The 22,376-nt window shown below is 43.5% G+C and overlaps 1 protein-coding gene across 1 annotated transcript in view; it reads left to right on the top strand.

Moving 5' to 3' along the window:
- Positions 1-479: 479 nt before the first annotated feature.
- Positions 480-22,376, top strand: part of LOC130040725 (guanylate cyclase soluble subunit beta-2-like) — a 72,698-nt gene continuing 50,801 nt past the window's right edge. Inside the window, exons 1-4 of the mRNA XM_056132715.1 lie at positions 480-570; positions 1,281-1,333; positions 4,689-4,762; positions 19,579-19,673. Coding sequence (XP_055988690.1) covers positions 480-570; positions 1,281-1,333; positions 4,689-4,762; positions 19,579-19,673 — 313 coding nt within the window. The remainder of the gene's footprint in view (positions 571-1,280; positions 1,334-4,688; positions 4,763-19,578; positions 19,674-22,376) is intronic.

Genomic DNA, 22,376 nt, shown 5'->3' with positions numbered 1-22,376 from the left:
AAGCTCAGCTGTGAGTCCGTGAGGACTCTGAGTGGTACTTGAGAAATTGGGTCTGAACATGCAGACAGTGTTGGTGATAGAGGGAGGAGATGGGAGTAAGTGACGGTCAGTCCCAGGACCTGCAGGGAGGCACGACAAGGACAAGCTTTATCCCCTAAGCCTTCTCTAACAGGAGGGCAGTGCTGGACTCTGCCACTGTTAATGGGCCTGTGCTGGGCTCTGCTGGCTCCAGATGCTGTACTGCAGCATGGCTCTTGCCGCTGTGTAGATCCTCAGGGAGCAGTTTTACCTCTCAGCCTGAGCCCTGCATATTTCACTTGGGCAGACAGGCAGCCTGCTACCCAGGAGCTACTCCTGTGTCCTGGCCACAGGAGGCAGGTCCGCCTTCCCACCCCAGGGGCACTGACTCAACAGTTGGCTCCTTTTCTAGAGACTGGGGATAAGCTCCTGATTTCCCTGGGGCCCCAGATCTCTACAAGATGCCTTCTGATGGAGCAGGGTTGTCCTCAGTGGCTGACTCCGCTCGGCTCTGCTCCCTGCTCCAGCTGCAGACAGTGCCCTGGAAACATGGTAAGCAGCCCACGTCCCCTGCCCGTTTATTGCCCAAAATATGTGCAAACTGTGCTGGGGAGGTAGTCCAGAAGGCAGGGTGCTTGCTGACCTGGGTTCGATCCCAGGCATCCCGTATGGTCCTCTGAGCACTACAAAGAGTTGTCCTGAGCATAGAGCAAGCCCTGGGCATCACAAGGCGTGGCCAAAATCAACAAATGTATGTGACTTAAGAAGCTAAGGGTGATTTCCTGAGCACTGCCTTGGAGTCAGGATCCCTGGCAAACACTCTCCTGTCATCCTTGACGCAGTTCTAGAAGGGAAAGGACTCTTCACACTTCCGTTTTCCAGACAAACAACTAAATATGAAGGGGACTATAGTGCAGGGCCAGGGTCAGACAGACTGTAAGGTGTGCGTCAGCCCACACCCTCAAAGCCTTAGTCTAAACCTCACACTGCAATCCCAGTGGCATGTCCCCACAGAGTAAGCACTGTCCCATCCAGCTTCTCTCTTGAACAGCCTAGGCTCAGAAACATCAGATAACTTGCCTAAAACCACCCAGCACCTGGCACAGACTCAGTGTTGTGTCTGGCTCCCTAGTCCAAGTATGTTCTGCAAGCCACAAACTGACTTTGTACTCACACCTGCAGCTGAGAGTCAGGCACGGGAATTAAATGATGGGCAAAGACGGCCTTATAGGACAACTATTTAGCGCAACTGTAACACTTAGACGGGCTTATGAAGAAGCAGGCTGCTTCTTCTGAACCCCAACTTTTCTCAGAGGTAACACAGCTCCAGCACAAGGAGCCCTGAAATATTTGGGTGTCAACTGCCAATGCAAGACTAGGCTCCCTGGCTTCAGTATCTGCTTAGCAGTGATTCCTCCGGGTGCCTGAGCTGGGGGTGCTGTCATTCTTGTTCACTACAGTCACATTCTCCAATGGATAGGAAGAGGGTCACAGTGAACCCCCAAGTGCTGGCGGAACTGTGTGCAAGAGGCCTTAGACTATGCCAGGCAGTTGAGGTGCAACTAGCCCAAAGTTGCTTCATTTTGTGCTTCCAACGAGGAGAGCAAACAACTTGGTTTCAGCACTCAGGAAAAGGTAAATTAGCCAAGCGTGAGGGCACCATACTCTGACGTGTATACTTTGTTTTTTAATTTTTATTAGTGAGACATCATGAAGTACAGTTGTAGACTTACAAATTTTTGTGCTTGGGTTTTAATTATACAATGATCAAATACCCATCCCTCCACCAGTGCCCATTTCCCACCCCCACGGATCCTAGTATCCCTCCAATCCCCCATCCCACTCTGCCTCTGTAGCAGGGCATTCCCTTTTGTTCTCTCTCTCTCTTTCTCTTATTGGGTTTTGTGGTTTGCAAAAGAGGCAATGGGTGACAATCATGTTTGGTCTATAGTCTACTTTCAGCATGCTTTTCCCATCCTGGGAGGATCCTCCCAACACCCTTTATTTGGTGCTCCCTTCTCTATCTGAGCTCCCTTTTCCCCTAGCATGTGTGGCTGGCCTCCAAGCCATGGAGTAAAATTCCTGGTACTAATCTCGGCCATTCTTGGGTGTTAGTCTCCTATTTTGTTTACTTTATGTTCCCCAGATGAATGCAATCTTTCTATTGACATGTATACTTGGGGTCCCCCTAATGAGTAGTTACTCTCTAGGTTTCCCTGGATTCCAAATATCAAGTGCTGAACCTCTTGTTAATTAAGGCCTCCCTGGCTTTAAATTGCCCAAAGGCGAGATACATTATCCACGAAACTATCCTGCTTCCACAGACCCTTGGATTCTTGGCACCTCAGTTTCCTGGGTCCTGTCCTAGGAGGTAGGAGACTTAGCTGTGGGTTCCAGGTGTTTGCAGTGTTCTTGGCATGCCTTTGCAGAGGCTACTAGCAGAAGCAACTGCTCTCTCTGTTAATGCTGGATTGGTTTGAAATGCCTGCAGGTGGTGAAAGATTTTCCGGAGTTCAGAGTTGTGCTTAGAGTTGTTCTTTTTCTGAGTTTCAGTGCAGTGCTTAGCTGCTCAGACTTTTTGCTAGAGACATTCTGAGTGGCAAGCACTGATGTGGCACTTTAGTCAGAATGTAAATAAATGACCCTACTTTCTGACTCCCCAGGATGCTAGCGAAGGTGAAACAGGATCATAGATAAAAATAATACATCTGTATTGTGCTACACACAAACATACGTACATTACACATTACACACATAGAATATTTGTGCTCATAGAGAGGAAAGAAACATGTATGGGTGTAATATTTTTTAAAAAATCCTTTGGTGTTATGGAGTGGGGTGGGGCAGCTAGGGAAATAGTTCCTTTGCACGCTTCCTTTGCACAAAGTAGATCCAAGTTAAATTCCCCAGCACCATACATGGTCCCTCAAACACTGTCAGGAGTGATCCCTGAGAATAAAGCCAGGAGTAAGCGCTGAGCACTGCCAGGTAAGGCCCCCCAATCACAAACAAAATAATAAAACCAATTCTTTGGTGCTGAAGATCCAGAGGTGAATGTGGTGAGTGTATACAGCCTGAGAGAACAGAAGGGTCAGTTCTAGACAATAGGGAACAGTAGAGTTAGATGGCTCAGAGCAGATGAGCGACAAGGGAGTGATGAGTAAAAGAGTGAGCCCAGGAGGAGTCTGGTGCAAGGAGGGCTGTGTTTCCAATAAGGCTAGAGAAGCAGGAGTCGGCAACACAAGTAACCCCAGCCAGGGCTTAGCATAGGGGTCCCAGGTGGAGAAGGCTGCAAGGGGGAAGGAGAACAGACTAAGATGTGGGGATCAGAGAAGGTGGCGTGGGAGCCCAGTCACGAAGCTTCACATTCTTCTAGGAAAGAGCTGCTAGGTCCAGTACTCCTTCCTCTTGGAATTGGTCTCTTTTCTTTAGAAACGTCCCACACAGAAAAAAAAAATCCAAATCTGAAAGATCAATGTGCCACACAGGAAGAGTGATCTTAGGAACTCAGCCAATCACCCTCAGCAAGGAGCACTCTGGACAGAGCCCCAGAGTGAGTGGGGTCTGCCTGTGTTAAACTGCCCTCAGGAAGCACTGTAGCACTGTCGTCCCATCAATGTGCTGGAGCGGGCACCAGTAACATCTCCATTCGTCCCTGTCTCATGCTAATGTAGCCCAGTGGCGTCTGCTCGCTCCAGGAACACGAAGTGAGACTCGTTGTTACTGTTTGGCATACCGAATACACCACGGGGAGTTTGCCAGGCTCTGCCGTGTGGGCAGGATACTCTCAGTAGCTTGCTGGGCTCTCCGAGAGGGACAGAGGAATCGAACCCGGGTTGGTCACATGTAAGGCAAACGCCCTACCCGCTGTGCTATCGCTCCAACCCTCAGGAAGCAGGGGCATTTATACTTGTATTTATAAATTTTATTTCATTTTTTGTTTGTTGGAGGAAGAGGGTTGGGCCACATCCAGAGGTACTCAGAGGTTATTCCTGGTTCTGTGCTCAGAGGTGACTCCTGGAGGTGATTGGGGGGCTCTATGTGGTTCTGGGGATTGAACAGGGGTCAGCAAATGCCTTACCCCCAGCTCTAGACCCAAGTTGTTTTATTTGTTGACTTGAAGGAGAGAAGGAAAATGACAATCAGTGAGAAAACCTTATAGGAAGTTCTTCCTGTTAGTAGTTAATCTCAATGCTCTTTCTTTATCTTTGTTTTATTTCTTCTTCTTCTTTTTCTTTCCCTCCATTTTTCACATCCTCCTCCTGGAACACAGGCATGCACGTAGGTCCATTTTTCTAAAGAGCTTTGTCTTTTTTTACACCTTCTTGGAATTGGTGGGAATACGGTGTTCCTAGTCTACTCCTTTCTCTAGCTTCTATTGTGCTTTTGAACTTTTTGTTCTCCCTAGGTTAATTCTCTTTTCAGAGATAATGACAACAAAACTCTTTTTATTACAATCTGATTTCAAGTCTAGTTCATACGTTTTCTTGGAAATGGTTTTTCCCATAAGACGACAATGAATAAAAATAAGCTCTTAAACAAGTAAACTTAGAAGCCGGAGAACAGTGTAAAATTCATTTCTCTATGAGGATGGCATTGGATTACCATCTGATGTCTATGGCTGGACCTGAAAGCATTACTCATCTTTCCCTTCCTGTTTTGTGTTCTAGTATGGATTTATCAATACCTGTCTACAGTCTCTTGTGATAGAGAAATTTGGCGAAGAGACATGGGAAAAGCTGAAGTAAGTATATTGAAAGAACGATCAAAGGTCTCTGTCTAAGCAACTCTTTGTTTCTGGAGGCTCCAAGTTTTTATTTGTCTTTGGGTTAAGCCAGTTGAATATTAGGGGGACATCATTAAAGTGCCTTAAGTGTACCAGCCAGATAAAAATCTATTTTGCCATCTTCGACTTTAAGGAAGGGATCATTTTCCATGTCCAAAACCAGCCTTAATCCCTCTGGTATTGGTAAAAAAAAAAAAAATCGATATTCTTCTTCCTTTAGTTTCATACCTCAATTCTTATTTTCTCTTTTAACTGCAGAAGAGAAAGCAGCTGCAGTATTTCCGTTGCACAAAAACAGAGTTGCCAAAAACCTCACAGAGCAGGGCGTGGCCCCTTAAATTTAGCCAGACTCTAATTTTTGTACTCTTTTTGTGACATAATGTCCATTTCCAGTTATTCTTCCACATCTGCATACATTATTTTATGATCACCACCAAGTCTAATTTGCACCCATCAATGGTCAGTTGACCCCTCTGCTGCAGTATGCACGACTTGAGCCCTTTGGTGGGCACTAATCCATTCTCTGACTCTCTATATGAGAAAGATAAAGAACCAACACAAACACAGAACCAGAAGAAGCAAACCCTCAAGGTACTTGTCACTCTCAGAGTTTCTACACTCACCTCCATCTGATAAACCCTCAACACTGTTATTTCTATCTCTGGACAGTCTCTTCTCCGATCCCTATAATCTTGCAATACCTGATTTATCGAGACATTTTCAGCCTTACAGTATTAGAGAACTGGGTTAATGTGCTCAAAAACAGCCTAATCCTGTGAAAAGAAAAGAATCAAAATATATGAAAAATGATTAATTTCCTCAGTTAATCAATGACATGTAAATTAAAACAATTAGTCTCTGCTCAGCCTCGTAAAATTTAAATGATAATAACCAATTCTGGTGAAGAGGGAGCAAAATGGGTAATCGCTAATGTCACTGTAAATTAGTGCAGCCCTCTTGGAAAGCCTTTCGGCAAGTACTGAAAGCCACGAAAATGGTTTTAATTTGAAGAAGTGATTTCATTCTTGAGAATTTATTCTTGAGGGTTATTCCTTGGTAAGCCTCTATACACACAGATATGTGTGTATGCAAAAAAAGATGTAACATAGCCACATATTTATAAATAACAAAAAAAAAAGCATTGTTCAAAAACCACCTAACAAATGGTATGGCAAAGAAATATTCCTCACTGCAGGAATGATTGCAAAAGTCATGGAGCAACCTGGAAAATTCTATAGCAATATCAGGTTAAAAAGAACTACAACAAAAATAAGCACATTAAAGATACACACCAGGCCTATCACACAAATGAGAAAAGGTCGTGATAGCCACCTAAACAATCATTAGCAACTAAACTAGAAAGCGGAGGGGGGGGGGGGGATGTCCTGGGTGATTATCCCTCACCCTAATGCCTATTTTCTTTTTTTTTATTAGTGAAACACCATGAGGTACAGTTATAGACTTATAAATTTTTGTGCTTGGGTATCAGTTATACAATGATCAAGCACCCATCCCTCCACCAGTGCCCATCCTCCACCACCACGGGTTCCAGCATCCCTCCCACCCCCTACCCCCACCCCGTCCCACCCTGCCTCTGTGGCCTAATGCCTATTTTCTAATATAATAGAAAGACCTTTCCTTTGCCCCCTTTCCTCACCCTCTGTAGAACTGAAATAATGAGCACTTTGCAAGCATAAGGGGAAACCGAGCAGCAGTCTGGCAGTGCCACAGCAAACAGTTTTAGGAACAGAGGCTCCCCTGGTCCCTTATTCTAGGGAAAGCTGCCCCAGACCATTTGGACAGATCCCTGGAATAATTCAATTTAGAGTGCCCAGAGGGTTAGGAGCCACCAACGTGTTCTGGATCCAAAAGGCAAAAAATACTCATTTCCAAATATTTCAAGGAGAAATACTGAATAATTACAATCATAGAAAGCTCAGACTAGTGGACTCTGGAAAGATTGTTTGTCCCAATTCTCATTTTACAGGAGAGAAAACTATAGCCCAGAGAGGTAAAGTGATTTGCCTGAGACTGCACAGCCAGTGGGCAACTAGGAGCTAGGAGGCAATGTCAAGGTCTTGAAGTTTTCCTCTCCAACCCCCTAAGATGCGGCAGGGAGAGAAGCACTCGACAGTTCTCACCTCTCTCCACAGCCAAGAGTGTTTTGGTCTAGTGACTCAGCCATTTTGCCACCCAAGTGCTCTGTCATCATTGTTCAGTACTGATCTGAAAGACAGCTACCCTCACAGCAGGGGGTACAATTGTCATATGAGAGAATACACGACCAGGGAGATGACTCAGATGGCACAGCTCATGTGCAAGGCATGAAGCTCGATCCCACATGCACCAGCCTGACATCAGAGTGGCCCCAGAATCCCAGCACAGCTGTCAGTGACCCCTGTTAACAGCTTACAAAATAAAATGAGATAATATAAAACCAGACACCTTTTTTTAAAAAATTGTCTGGTCCTGGTGAGCCCTCAGAAAACATAGTTTGCCATTTGCAAAGTAAATGGCTCCTTATTTGCTTATTTGGAGAAGAAGACTGGTGTGTGTGTGGGGTGTGTGTGTGTGTGTGTGTGTGTGTGTGTGTGTGTGTGTGTGTGTGTTTATGTGTCTATGTGTGAGTGTGTGTGTATGTGTGTTTTGTGGTGGGGTGTAGGATGGTGGGGATGGGGTGGGGAAGTGAGGTGGGGTAGTGGTGGTCACTGGAGGGTTCCATGTTCCATGGGATTAATGTTCTGGCTCTGCAGCTGCAGTGCTCTGTCTTCCTGAGCAGGTGGCCGCCTCTCTTTGAAGCTGTTTCTTTACGGGTAAAGGGGAATAACACACTATCCCCTAAGGCTTTCTGTGACTCAGGGGGTCTTAGTCAAGGAGAATTTCTGGCACTGTGGGTATTGGTGAGGTGAACAGAAGGGTTTTCTTTTCTGTAGAATGGGTCTAATAGATTAATCTATCCCAGGATACATATAAGATATTCAGTGTCAGCTTGATCCTGGTTGACATTAATAAACATTGCTTTGCCTCTGATCAGATAAATGCACCTTTTATTGAAGGCACCTGAGACCTGACTTCCTAGAATAAGCATAATTTGGTGGATACTGCTTCCTTTGCTACTTTTTTTTTTTTTTGCCACTGCAACTTCTTCCCTTTTTTAAGAGTTCGAATCTGATGCAATTTTCAGGTCAAGGTTGTTAGATAGTCTTTGCTAGTGACGTGCGGATGCATTTCCAACGTGACCACATAAATGTCTAGTGCTCATCCTTTGAGACTTCATTAAAGGATGGACACTTAATCTGCAATGCAGCCATTGTTCTGCCTTGCCTCGGACCCCATGCACACCACTGACCAACATGTAAGACCATTATGTAAGGAATGGCTCTTCCAGTATGTTTTTAACTTAGGAATCTCATATTGGACCAACTCTTGGGTATAACTAGGAGATTCTGCCCTGCTGGAGCTCTGGAAATCACTAGGCATGAGCAGAGAGAGTCAGACCCTTAGACATGAGTGGAGCTAAAACAAGCTAGTATGCAGGACTGAGACAGAGAGTGCCCCATGCACATTCTCCCTGGAGGAGTGGAAGTGGTCTGGCATCAGTCAGAACCCTGGATGGTTGAGTGTCTGCAAATCCAAACACCCACCTTTAGTATGTCGATAGGTGCAAAAGGCATTTTCTCTTGGGGATCCTAGTGCAATCTCACCCAAGGGACTTCGGCATTTTCTTTTCCTGCCCCCTGAGGGGTCCTTCTCTTAGCATTCACAAAGAGGAAGTCCTTGGGAATTTGCAGACACTCCAGGGTGACAAGGACATCTCAGTGAGAAGCAAAAAGGAGTGGGCAAGTGTGAAAGGGAATCGGATCCATTCAGGAATGGACAACCCAGCAGCACTGTGTGGTGGGATTTACCTTGAATTTTGAGTGTCCATCCTTTGTTTAATTGAGTCTCAAAGGATGAGCACTAGACATTTATGTGGTCACGTTGGAAATGCATCCACACGCCACTAGCAAAGGCTATCTAACAACTTTGACCTGAGAATTGCATCAGATTAGAACTCTTAAAAAGGGGAAGAAGTTGCAGTGCCAAAAAAAAAAAAAAAAAAAGGTCAATTTCTAAAACACAGATTAAGGCAAGTGCAAGAAAGATTAGCCTCAGGCTACTTTTAAATAGCAAACAAGTTTGCTGACACTTTTAAAATAAAATTTCAACTGGAAAAGAAAATATCCATCAATGCCTACACAAATTTTAAAAAGAAACAAATTAGGTAAAATGAAGTATGTATCCAGACTTGATGACAGAAACTTTATATTATATGAAATAATCAGAACCAGATGAAATTCTTCTTCTGCTGAATTGTTTATTTCCCTCTAATATAACCTAGATTTATAGGTTTTTAATTATGAACTCATCTTTTATAACCTCCTGGCTAGAATCTTTATCATGCCCTAACAGTGAGAAGTTACTAATAGACTGGGAAGAGTAAGGCCCCCAGAGTCAAATAAATCTTTATATTTTGCCTGGATCATTTACTAGGTATTTGACTTGGGCAAGTTTATCCAATGTTTATTAAGTATTTAGTTAGCTCCTAATATGTGCCAAGGACAATTTCTGGCACTGTGGGTTTGGTGAGGTGAATAGAAGGGTTTTCTTTTCTGCAATGGTGTATTCTAATGTATGTGTGAGAAGGGGTAGACCAAATACAGTAAACAGAGAAAAAAATAAATAATTTCAGATTGTGGTAAGTGATAAAAGAGGTAACTGGGATAGGAATGTGGGTCATTAGGAGAGGATTTTCTTTGCATGTGTGAGGTCCTCGGTTTGATTCCCAGTATTACATGGTCCCCCAGAACTACTGATAAGTGATCCTTGAGTATCAAGTCAGGAGTAGCTCTTGAGTCATGATGGGTATGGCTCTACAGACAGATATTTGATTTGATGGATATATATGTGTATCACACACACACACACACACATCACTACTTGATACTATCCAAAGACAAAAGATCTCTGTTTGCCTAAGTGGGTCAGAAACAGCCTTTCTGTAAACTTGATGTCTGAGCTGAAAGTCAGGGTGTCTGTGAGTTCTATGCAGAAAGAATAGCTCTATGCAGAAAGAACAGCAAGTACAAAGGTCCTGAGGTGGCAATGAGTTTGGTGGTCTCAAAACTGAGTGTGATGCTGAGCAAGAGCAACATCAAAGCAGAGGCAACAATCATTTAAGATCAGTATATAGAAGTGTATAGAATATAGAAAAAGTGGAAACAAATTCTTTGAGTCTGAGTCTCCTTACTTTTAAATGGAAATAAATAATGACATACTCTTCACCCTCTTTTGTTTCCCCCACATTTCAGTTTTATTTATTTATTTATTTATATTTTTATTTCTCTATTTATTTTGAATACCCATCCCTCCACCAGTGACCATTTCCCACCACAATCCTCTTTTGAGGACAAGGAACTAACCTATATGAAGCATCTAATACTTTGGTGCAGAATTTAGTCCAGAACTTTGTTTTCAAAGACCAGCAATTCACTTTGTTAGTAGAGGGGTTCAGTTAACTCACAGAGCTTAATTGTGAAAACTACAGAGAGAACTTGGAGCAAAGAGAAGACTCTTTCCTATTGTTTGCTCTTTTTCCTGTCTCTCTCAGCAAGTCTCTTAAAGTCTATTTCTTTTAAACTTTTCTCTATCCCTCCCAATCACCGTTTGCTGGCTCCATTTCTTGGTGTCTCTGTTCTAGAGGCCTGTGACAGAGAATTGCATGGCAGACACAAGTCAGCTGTCCATACCTGGCCCATCAGATGGACTTGGAGGGTAGGGTCCCTAGGAAGAGGTAGTGAGGGGGCCACCATATCAAATGTATCTTCTCCACTGTAGAATAATATACACAGAGAAGAAACCAATGGTTGGATGGTTCCATTCCACATGTATGAATGGAAGGTGGTAAATAACTATTTCCTAAGTCAAACTGGGCCAGAGCGATAGTGTAGTGGGTAGAGTGTTTGCCTTGCACATGGCCAACCTGGGTTCGATTTCTCCACCCCGCTCAGAGAGTCGAGCAAGCAACCGAGAGTATTCCACCCACACAGCAAAGCCTGGCAAGCTACCCGTGATGTATTCGATATGCCAAAAACAGTAACAACAAGTCTCGCAATGAAGATGTTACTGGTTCCCGCTCAAGAAAATTGATGAACAACAGGAGGACAGTGCTATACAGTGCTATAAGTCATTCCATTCAGGAGGGAAGTGCATGACTAAAGGGCATCTTTCTGTGTGTCAGGTGTTTTTGATTTTTATTTTTGGTTCATACTCAATGTTCAGGCTACTCCTAGCTTGGTGCATGGGGGTCAGTTCTGGCAGTGCCCAGGGGTCCTTGTGGTGCCAGGGATTGAAGCTGTGCCTCTGACATGCAAAGTTTGCACACTACCCCTCTGAGCTATCTCCTATCCTTGCGTTCTTAACCAGAATTTCTTGGAATCTGAAAGAGCATGAGAAACTTGAAGATCATCTATGAAATATAAATGATATACCTATCAATGTACCTACCTATGTGCATTTTCTGGGGGAAGTGTCAATGGTTTTATCAGAATTTTTGAAAGTTCTGTGAACTAAAAGTTCAAGAACCCCTTACCTATGCACTCTTCTTTTCTGGTGGCAAGAAAGTACCAGCGCTTAATATTCTTCTGCCTTTCTTACCCTTCTCCCACACCTTCACAAGTTCTCTGGGATTAGTGATTGCCAATCAAAGGATGTTAATCTCTCTTTTGATACCTGTTTTGGGGCCACCTTAAGGTCTGCATACTTTTTTTTTTTTGTAGGAGTACTGCTATTTATTCAGCCACTGATTAGCTGATTGAATTGTGCATGAACTCCACCTTACTTTTTTTTCTTTTTCCATATTTTTATAATTTTATTTATTGAATCACCGTGAGAGCAGTTACAAAGCTTTTGGGTCTAAGTCTCCGTCATACAATGAAACACCTGTACCTTCACCAGTGCCCATTCTCCGGCACCAAAAATCCCAGTATACCCCCATCCCACACCCTCCCCCTGCCTGTGGGGCAGATGATTTCCACATTACTCTCTCTCTCTCTACTTTGATCACATTCACTATTTCGACACCAAGGGTCTGCATACTTTTTAAATGTACTGGATGCCCTGCTCTTAGCATACAAAGGGCCTCCATTTGGGCATCCCCAGGCCAGGGATGGCTCCAAGCTCAAGTAGGGTTGGGGGGCCAAAGCAATAGTACATGAGTAAAGCAGCTGCCTTGCATGCAGCAGACCTGGGTTCAATCCCCAGCATCCCATATGGTCCCCTGAGCACTCCCAGGAATGATTTCTGAATGTAGAACCAGGAGTCACTCCTGAGCATCATCAGGTGTGGCTCCCCAAAACAAAACAAATAAAATAAAATGGGGTGCAGAAGGACTGCCTCCTCCCTCTTCCCAGCTTCAGCTCCATTAGCTTGCAAAGCAAATCTGATTCATCGTGGATTTAGGTGGACACCCTGGATTTAGCTTTTCATTACCTATTAGTATTTGACATGGAAATTAAAACTGAGAAATAAAAACAAAAGGTTACATATTAATTCATCTAAAAATAACAGTAATATGGGCTGGAGAGATAGTACAGTGGGCAAGGCACTTAACTTTCATGTAACTGACCTCAGTTCAATTCCCAGCACCACATGTGGAACCCCCCCCCCACCGGAAGTGATCCCTGGGCACAGAACCAGGAGTAAGCCCTGAGCCCAGGCAGGTCCGGGGTGCCACCTCACCAAAAAAAAAAAAAAAACCTTTATAAACTTAATGCATGTCAGTACAAATAACTTATTCTTTCTGTTCATTTGTTTTGTTCTGTTTTGGGTCACACCTGTTGATGCCATGCCCTGCAGTGCTCAGGGGACCAAGCAGTGCTCAACATCAAATACAAATACTTCCAAGGTCAAATATGTACAAATATGTACTTCAGCCCTTTGAGTTGCCTCCCCAGTCCCCCCAAATCATAGTGTTATGGAAAATAACTTATGAAAATTAAAAACTAGTGAGAAGAGTGAAATGTTACTTTGCACATTTTTGCAAATATCTTTAATGATTGACTTACTAAGAGACAGTGGATTACAGCTTCCGCATTGAATAGGTTGTGGGCTTTGGGTTGGCTGAATTAAATGAAGAAAAAATAGACAAAATAAATACTTCAATGTTCTTTTCAAGTAATTGTGGAGATCCTTTCCAGTCTCACCAAAGCCTCATATTGATAATTTATTGAAGGTCAGTTACAATGTTAGGTGTAAAAACACATTCAGTACCATTCCCATTCCTTATTATAGGAAGATCACTAGTTTGTGTCATTCTTGGAAATGCATTTTTTGTTATAATTTTGTACTATCACACTATCCATCCTTTAGAAAACATTAACTGCCTGAGTTGTGCTGAGCTCATGAATGTTGACATAATCATTCTACAGTGTCAAAATCACATTTGTCAGTCTCACTGGTCCTAAGAAAACCTCCAAGAAATGGAAAGCTAATGAGCACATAGGAGCAGAAGCAAGTTTTCCAAAACTCCAATTATCACTTGAAAGCTTGAGTTTTGTCCTTGGCAACAAATTCTGTCAGTTATTTGCCTTGAAATGACAAGTTAAGTTTGTTCTTTTCTTAAGAAAGTGTCTGCCAAATATCCAAATCTGAATAACTCTTATTATCAGTCAGGGACTTTTTCACTTAGAAATGATGTTGCATGAAAAAGTAGCTAAGTCATTTCCCGCCAAATAATGGTGCAGTGCTTTTAATTGGGGTTTTGTACACATTTCAGTTCACCACCCAGAATATTCAAAATGTGTATACTGGAATGAAATTGGAATTTCTGGGGGTTTTGTTTGTTTGTTTGTTTGTTTTGTTTTGGGAACACACCCAGAGGTCCTCAGGGTTTGTTCCTGGTTCTGCTCTCAAGGATCACTCCTGGTTGGGGCTTGGGAGACTGTGGTGCCGGGAAGAAACCTGAATTGGCCAAGTGCCAGGCAAGCTGTACTATTTCTTCTGTCCTGGCATTTATTTTTTTCTTGGAGTATGTGATACTGAAAACAATAAAACCAGTGCTTTGCTTTGATTTATGCAAAGAGACCAACTGTTTTACCTCCACCATTGTGCTTTGGCACTGTTAGTTCAAATACCATATATCAAGAAGGCAAATACTGACTTTGTTTGATTCTAAATATCAGTTTGACCTCAAGGATCTCTAAAATGACCTAATGGACACCAGAGTTTCAATGGGACTTCCCAGACCCAGAAGAACTGTTGGTTTAGAAACCAACGTCTTTCTCAGTCAATCTCATTGCTGTTGACTGGCAGTATGGAATATCAGGGCAGAGAGGGTTATGCATCAAAATCTCCATGAAAACACAGAGCTGCCCCAGTGCTAACTCCATTTTTTGTTGTTGGTGGTTTTTAATGAATCATTGTGAGCTACATTTACAAAGCTTTCATGTTTGAAACACCCATTCCAGTGTACATTTTCTACCACCAATGTCCCCAGTATCCCTCTGTCCTCCCATCCCACCCCTCCCCCTGTCTCTATGGCAGACAGTTTCCCTCTTACTCTCTATCTATTTATGGGCATTGTGATTTGCAATACAGATAATGAGAGGCCATCATGTTTGGTCCTTTATCTAATTTTAGCACACATCTTTGTTCCCGAACAATCCCTCCAACCATTTTTGACTTAGTGATCCCTTCTCTATCCCAGCTTCCTTCTCCCCCAGCTCATAAGGCAGGCTTCCAATGTGTGGAGCAATTGTCCTGGTCCTGTCTCTACTGTCCTTGGGTGTTAGTCTCATATTATGATATTTTATGTTCTACAAATGAGTTCATGAATTCTATGTGTGTTCCTCTCTTTCTGACTCATTTCACTTAATGTGATACTCTCAATGACCATCCACTTATAAGCACATTTCATGACTTCATCTTTCCTAACAGTTGTATAGTATTCCATTGTGTACATGTACCCAAGTTTCTTTAATCAGTCATCTGCTGTCAGTCACTCAGGTTGTTTCCAGATTCTGGCTATTGTGAACAGTTGTGCAATGAACATTCAGGTGCAGATATCATTTCTACTGTGCTTTTTTGCCCCCTTGGATATATATTCCCAGAAGTAGTATTGCTGGGTCATATGGAAGCTCAGTTTCTAGTTTTATAAAGAAAACCCATTTTGTTTTCCAAAAAGGCTGAACCAGTCAGCATTCCCACCAACAATGAAAGAGAGTCCCTTTCTCCCCACATCGGCACCAGAACTGGTTGTTCTTGTTCTTTTGGATGAGTGCCAGTCTCTGTGGTGTGAGATGATATCTCATTGTTGTTTTGATTTGCAACTCCCTGATGATTAGAGATAGCTCTGTTGAGATGATGATGGAGGCACAGGGAGCTTGGTACCAGACAGGCAGCATGAGTGTGGCAGAGCCAGGATTTATTCCAATCACTCTCCTAACTCATACCCCTAGACAGTGTAACCCTCTGTCATGTGAAGAAGTCTCACATTTCCTGATTTCTCTTAGAAATGTCTTCCAGGCTCCTAGTATGTTACAACTGAAATGTTAGGTATTGAAATTGAAAATCAAGAGGTTTTATTCTCCTATTTGAGGTTATATAGTCTATAAAGCATGCAGCTGGGTCAACCCGAGGTTATATGTGGGACTAAATTGGGAGGAAAGAAATAGTTACTCATCAGACTAAATTGGGAGGGGAGAAATAGGTACTCAATAAGAGGTAATTATTTCCTTCCTGGGGAGGAGAGGAAACCTGTGACGGGGGGGGGGGGGGAGTGGACAGGTACCCCCCCTCCACTGCCCAGTGTTCTTCCCCTTACGGGGCAGGACAAGGAGTAGTTGGAGCAATGGTGAGGGGAGGCCACTGGAAGTGAGAGGGAACTGCAGGTCCTGGAGGAAGTGTGTGTTCACCAAGGAAGTGTGGACCTGATCAGCAAGGCTGGGGGAGAGAGAGGGGCTGTTGGAGAACTGGCTAGAGAAGCAGGTGATGCTGCCTCTACATCCCATATGCTTAGGATAAGCTCTGAAACTTTCACGACCACATTGTGAGTCATGCGTGACATGTACCAGGTGCAACAGAGGTTACATGGAGTCTATGACTCCCCATCAGTCAGAAGGAACTCTTGAAGCCTTCAAACCCATATCATTTTTCATGTCCTTGCAACTTTTTACAAAATTTCCTCTTCTAATCCTGTGGGCTCTACGGTTCAGTCCATACCTGTCAAAACTATGATGTCAGTCTTAGTGGTGTCTTACGATTTAGCACAAAGTTATATGATTTGCAATCTGTGATTGCCATATAGAATTCTAGAAAGTGTTTCTAAGCAGTTGTTTCCAAACCTGGAGAGTCATCTGAGAGCAGCAACTAAAAATACCAGCTCCTGTGCCCTAGAATCTATTTCTTTTGTTCCTCAGGATATTTTGGAATAGGTAGCCTGGCCCTGCTGTTTGGCTCAGATGCTTGGGGTAGACTCACGAACATTAGTTAGAAGTAACTCAAGAGGAACATACATTTCCCATAAAATATTGACTTATCAGCGCTCCAGAATATGTGCACATATTACCAAGCATCTGGGTAGTGTTTTTCATGTTTCAGCAGAGACACTTTCCTTTGTGTGAGCTCAACACATCCCAATAACACAGCACTTTGCACACTGGCTACTTTTCCAACTCCTGCTCACATCCAAACACTTTTTGATGGTCATTTTTTTAAATCTCCTTCACTTCTTATTAGTGTCTTGGTCATCTCACTAGAAAGAAATCCATCTTCTTCTTCCTTTTTGGTGAACATATTGTTCCGCAAATGTTAGTTGGAATGGTGACATGTACCATGGGCTCTGACTCTGAGAAGGGTTGTGTGCAAAATGGTGGGATCAATCAACCAGTTGACAGTCCCTGGGAAACTCTAACAGTCTGGGTATGTCTGGCACCTCAGAAACATACAACATATACAAAAACCAAAGATATGCATTACACTGTTTATCAATTCAGCTGTTCCTGAGCTCCTCTGGGAGAGAAGAGGCTGTCAGATTCAGACAGGGGTGAATGAGTGACCCCAGTCATCCTGGGGAGCAATCCCAGAGTTGGTTACATTTCCAAAGGGCCAAGTGATGACATCTTTCTCATGGGGCCTTTAGAACAAATAATGATGCAGTGTCAAGTTTAAATGGAGGTCTTGCCCATCGCATTTCCTGGAATTGTGGGCCCAGAATCAGGTCAGGAAGGCCCTCCCTTCAGGATGGCAGGCAGAGGGGCAGAGGATGGAGAAATAATGAAGCTCTGAAGCAGCTTCAGTGGTTTACAGCATCCCACATGGGCCTGGGGCTCTGCAACCAGCTTCTCTGAACTGCTGCCTGGGAGGAAACCATAGTACAGTCTCTCTCACCAGCAGAGAGAATCTCAGAAAGTTCTAGAGCAGGAAGCTCAACTGCAGGGCAGGGCTCTAGGGCTGTCTGAGAATCCACAGGAAGTATGTGGGGGATAGAAGGGACATAAATTTTTTAAATTGTTTAAGATATATTCATGCCATCAACACTTCCCTTAAATACAGATAAGGAAATAAAGACCCAAAGTGGGAAAAAAAATTTCCCTATCAGAATTCATTTGTATCAGGAATGGGCCTGGAATCAGCCTTCAAAGTCCCAGTCCTAGTTACACCCAATTTCCATGCCACCCTTATCATTGCCATAGTGTTGTATGGCCTCCACATGCTGGCTCTCACTTCCTCATGATCACACACTGAGGACCCTCCTGTAAGAAACACAGGTGTAAAAGGAGGGAGGGAGAGGGAGATGGTTAGGGGGAGAGAGAGAGAGAGAGAGAGAGAGAGAAGAAGAAGTGCCTTCTGTAGAGGCAGATAGGCAGATTGGGGTTAGGGGTGAAAGGAGGGAAACTCGGCACATGGGTGGTAGGAAATGTACATTGGTGAAGGGATGGATGTTGGAACATTGTGTGATCAAAACCCAATCATGAGCATCTTTGTAAGTATGTGTCTCGTGGTGATTTAATTCACTGTACTGTCCTCCCGTTGTTCATCGATTTTCTCAAGTGGGCCCAGTAACGTCTTCATTGTGAGACTTTGCTGTTACTGTGTGTGGCATATTGAATATGTCAAGGGTAGTTTGCCAGAGTTTGCCATGCAGGCAAGACACTCTCGGTAGCTTGCTGGGCTCTCCGAGAGGGGCAGAGGAATCGAACTCGGGTCAGCCATGTTGACTGCGTGCAAAGCAAACGCCCTACCCACTGTGCTATTGCAGGTATTGCCTCCATCTCCACGAGAGCAATGAAGTCCAGAAATACAGATGAGTGTTTTTTAAAAACATATCAAGAGATAAAGATTTAGGATTGAATTAGTGTTTCAAATCTTAGAAGGCTTGGCATCTAGAGAAGGGGGTATTTTGCTGGAGGACAGAATGAGGGCCAAGAGTGACATTAGGGCAGCATGATGAAAGCACATCATTGACTTTGAAGAACAAATCCAGAGCCTTGTCTTTCTGAGTGAGAATCCTGGCAATATATATATATATACATATATATATATATATATATATATATATATATATAATGGTCAACAGTTGGAATAAAAGAGAGGTTTGATAAATAGAAGGCTTTACTGATTGGGTCCATAAGTCTGAAACTGGCATGTGCTGCCTTGCAGAGAGTAAGCTGCTGGTCCCAGAAGTATTTGGAAAGAAACTGAAGGAGCAGCAATCAGATTGTACAGGGTAGGAAGTCAGATGATGAAGAAATTTCACATGCTCCCAACTCCAAGATTTGCATATCTATTCTGGGATAAATGCTCTTTCCTTTGTTCTTTAAGTCTACTCTCTGCTGTGGCAGATCCTGTCCCTCTGTCCAGGATGAATGCTCTTTTTGGCCTCTCCATCTTTCAATTTCAGTTAAGCTCCCTTCACCCAGGCCCCAGATGACTGAATTGGTAACTGCACTTCAAGGGTTCACAAAAGGACGAAGCCAAGAAGCCTTCTGATGACCAGCGATGGTCTCCAGATTGGAATTAGCTGCAGCAAGACTAGAGTTTATTAATAGCTCCTACAACATAGTCAACCTCACTGTGAAGCAGTGACTTTCTCCATCCGCTAGCTGCTCCATCTGCTTCAGAGAACCAGACTCCATGAAAACTGGGCACCAAATTCAAGACCATGAATTTGGGTTCTCAACATGTACCAACGTGGTGCCACTTGCTGGGAGATTAATGAAACGCCCAGTTGGACTAAAAGAGAGGTTTGATAAATGTTATCAAACGCCCGCTCTCATAAAGCCCAATCTGGACAGTTAGACCAATAAACTTGATGTAATATTGGGGTAACATATAACTAACTGCTGGTACTTGGGGAAGAGAGTTCTTGCACCCTAGAAAAGGAGTTTTGGAAGAGTTGACACCCAAGCACTCCACTGCCTCCAATTTTCCATGTTTATAAGGGGTTTTTTTTTGTTTTTTTTTTCTTTTTGGGTCACACCCGGTGATGCACAGGGGTTATTCCTGGCTCTGCACTCAGAATTACTCCTGGCGGTGCTCAGGGGACCATATGGGATGCCGGGGATCAAACCTGGGTTGGTCACATGCAAGGCAAATGCCCTACCTGCTGTGCTATCACTCCAGCCCCCATGTTTACAAGTATTCTTACTCTACGATCTGTTGCTGGCTAAATGGATATAGTCCTGGAGTAAAGCTCAAGTTGCTGGGTTTTAATTTCACTTTGGCTTATCTTTCAGGTCATCTACAGAAGTGCAAGATGCCTTCATGACTTACACAGTGTATGATGACACTATCACCATTAATCTCATCCAAGAAGCCTGCAAAGTTCTCGGTGAGTAGGCAGGGATCTTACATTAGTTTAGTGTTGTCAGGCTGCCCTGGAAAAGTCCAGTCAATTCTCATTGTACACAACTATGTTCAGCTATGTTCTGAAAAGTCTTTGTGTTCACTGACTTAGCAAACACACTCTATTATGCGACTGTATGACCTTGAGCCTGTGATGGTTTCATTGACAATTGGTCTCCTTCCCCTAAAGGAACAATATCCACCCCAACTGTGAGGTAAGAAAGAATAGGGTTGTGAGAAGGAAAGATTCCAATCAGAGCACAAATATAAAATCCATAACTGTATGCAGGGCATATGGTAAGTACACAGTGAACTGGATGGTGAACATCAAGTGGAGGTGGAAGTATAGCTGTGTTCTGTAGCAGTGGCTACCATTCCTTCAAAGTAATGACTGTGGGATCAAAGAATTTTCTGAGCTCTCTGAGCAGTGGTTGGCAAACTATATGGAGTCCCTGAACCAAATCTAACCCCCTGCCTGTTTTTGTTAATAAAGTTTTATTTGAGCACAGCTATGCCTGTCTGTTTCTATATTATCTGTAGGGTTTTTTTTATGCTACGATGGCAGAATGGAATAATTTACCAAACAAAAAGTACTATCTTCCCTTTACAGAAAAAGTTTTTCCATCTTATGCTCTTAAAGAATCTTTTAAAATATATTTGTTTGGGGCCCATACTACAGTGGTGCTTGGAAGCTCCCCCAGCTTAATGCTGGAGGTCACTCCTGACAGTGCTCAAGGGATGGTCCAATTCTGGGAAACAAAACAGGTCCTCACACATTTGCAGAGCAAATGAGTCACATTCCCAGTCTGAGAATGGATCATTAATAAACTTTATTTTTCAAGATGTCAAACATCTCTTTATTTAGAAACTGTTATACACTAAATTATGTCCTCTTCTAGATTCATATATTGAAACCTGAACCCTTCGTGATTGTATTTAGAAATAGGACCTTTGGGAGATATTTAGGATTAAGTTATGTGCTTGGGTAGGACTCTTATCTCGAGCTTTTACATTTTATCTTTGTGTCTGTCTTTATCTCTGTCTCTCTCTTGATCTCTTTCTTGGCTCTCAGTCTCTGCCATGTGCAGACACACTCTGAGCCAGGAGGAAAGCTCTTTCTAGAACCAACTAGGTGGCCCCTTGCTCTTGGCCTTCCAGGGCTTGTCTCTGGTGTTCTAGGAGACAATATGAAAATATGGTAAAATTCACTTTCCAGAAGGAGCTGTTCTATGTCATTTCATGCCCAGGCCATCTCTGTTCCCGTAATGGGAAAGCCCATGGTAGAGCAGCAGTACCTTCAAAGAGGGTGTCCTTACACACCTGTCCTAAGGTATTCACAGCTCCACACCCACTGATGTGCAGCAGAGACCAGATCATGTGTCCACCCACATGACCATTCTACCAAAGTTGAAGTGTGTCACTGTGATTTCTGTCAGTTTAGCTTCAAAAATCATAGGCATGTCCTCTTGTTTCTCTTTATAACTTCTTGGCTGGGATGCAATAGGGCTTATAATTATGGTGAGAGCACTTTTCAAATATAAAGCTGGGGTTCAAAATTGAATAAATCTGTGGAGTCAGGCAGACTCAGGAAGCATGAAGCACATAGATGTTCTGCCTCTTTTCTTTTTTTTTTTTTTGGTTTTTGGGTCACTCCCGGCGATGCACAGGGGTTACTCCTGGCTCTGCACTCAGGGAGTTACTCCTGGCAGTGCTCAGGGGACCATATGGATTCTGGGAGTCGAACCCAGGTCGGCTGCGTGCAAGGCAAACGCCCTACCCACTGTGGTATCTCTCCAACCCCAATGCTCTGCCTCTTTACAGAGAAGTGTCATCCAGTTTCCCGTGTGAGTGCTGGGGCCTGCCCCAAGCACCTGTGAGAAGGGGCAGTTACTGTTCAATGAAATACATTGGTTGGTTCAGGCAAACTCCTCCCTTCAACCAAGACAAAAGCATGCTTAGTTACCACCCATTGGTGCTTTGCCTTCCACTGACTGCAGAACAATTTCCCTACCTTGACGCAATTGTTGGGACTTTTCCAGCCACTCTGCCATTGCATAGCTCTATGCTTTCCAATTAGCATAATTCAGGATGGGACCAGATGGCAGGTTGAGCATTGCATAAGGAATTGCTCTGCATATGAATAAGTGCCTACTTAGTGTGTAAGTGGGTTATTAGTGATCTAAAGTGACAAAATTCAAAACAACACACAACAGCTATTTGGCACAGCTGGGTTGGTCTGGACCTGACTTGCTAGGAAACCAGTTATAAAATGCATTTCAACAGTTAGCGATCAGCAAATGCCAACAAGCCTGTTCTACCTCTCTCTCCAGAAATAAGTCACCTAAAACCGGTAAAGTCCTGAAATTGGACATAATACTATTTGTTTTTTATCACAATCCTTTGAGGTGAGACAAGTAACCCAGACCACATAACCAGCAGAAAACGCCCCAGTACCCTGAATCCAAATGTGGAAGCCAGATGTGAAGAAAGGTGGACTGGGTGGGGAGGTGTCTCCAGCAAGTCTTCAAAATCAGATGGACTTATGAGATCTTTTGGCTATTCTACCTGCCAAAAAGGTCACAAGGAGAAATTCCCCATCAGTAAGACAGCAGGGGAGCAGTGGAAATGGTTCAAAGGGCTAGAGCACAATCTTTGCATGCAGAATGCCCAGGTTTGATCTTCAACACTA

The sequence above is a fragment of the Sorex fumeus genome, unplaced genomic scaffold (assembly GCF_029834395.1).
Source record: "Sorex fumeus unplaced genomic scaffold, SorFum_2.1 ptg000095l, whole genome shotgun sequence".
NCBI lineage: Eukaryota > Metazoa > Chordata > Mammalia > Eulipotyphla > Soricidae > Sorex > Sorex fumeus.
The sequence above is the reverse complement of the archived record's forward strand: the minus strand, read 5'-3'. Positions and strand labels throughout refer to the sequence as shown.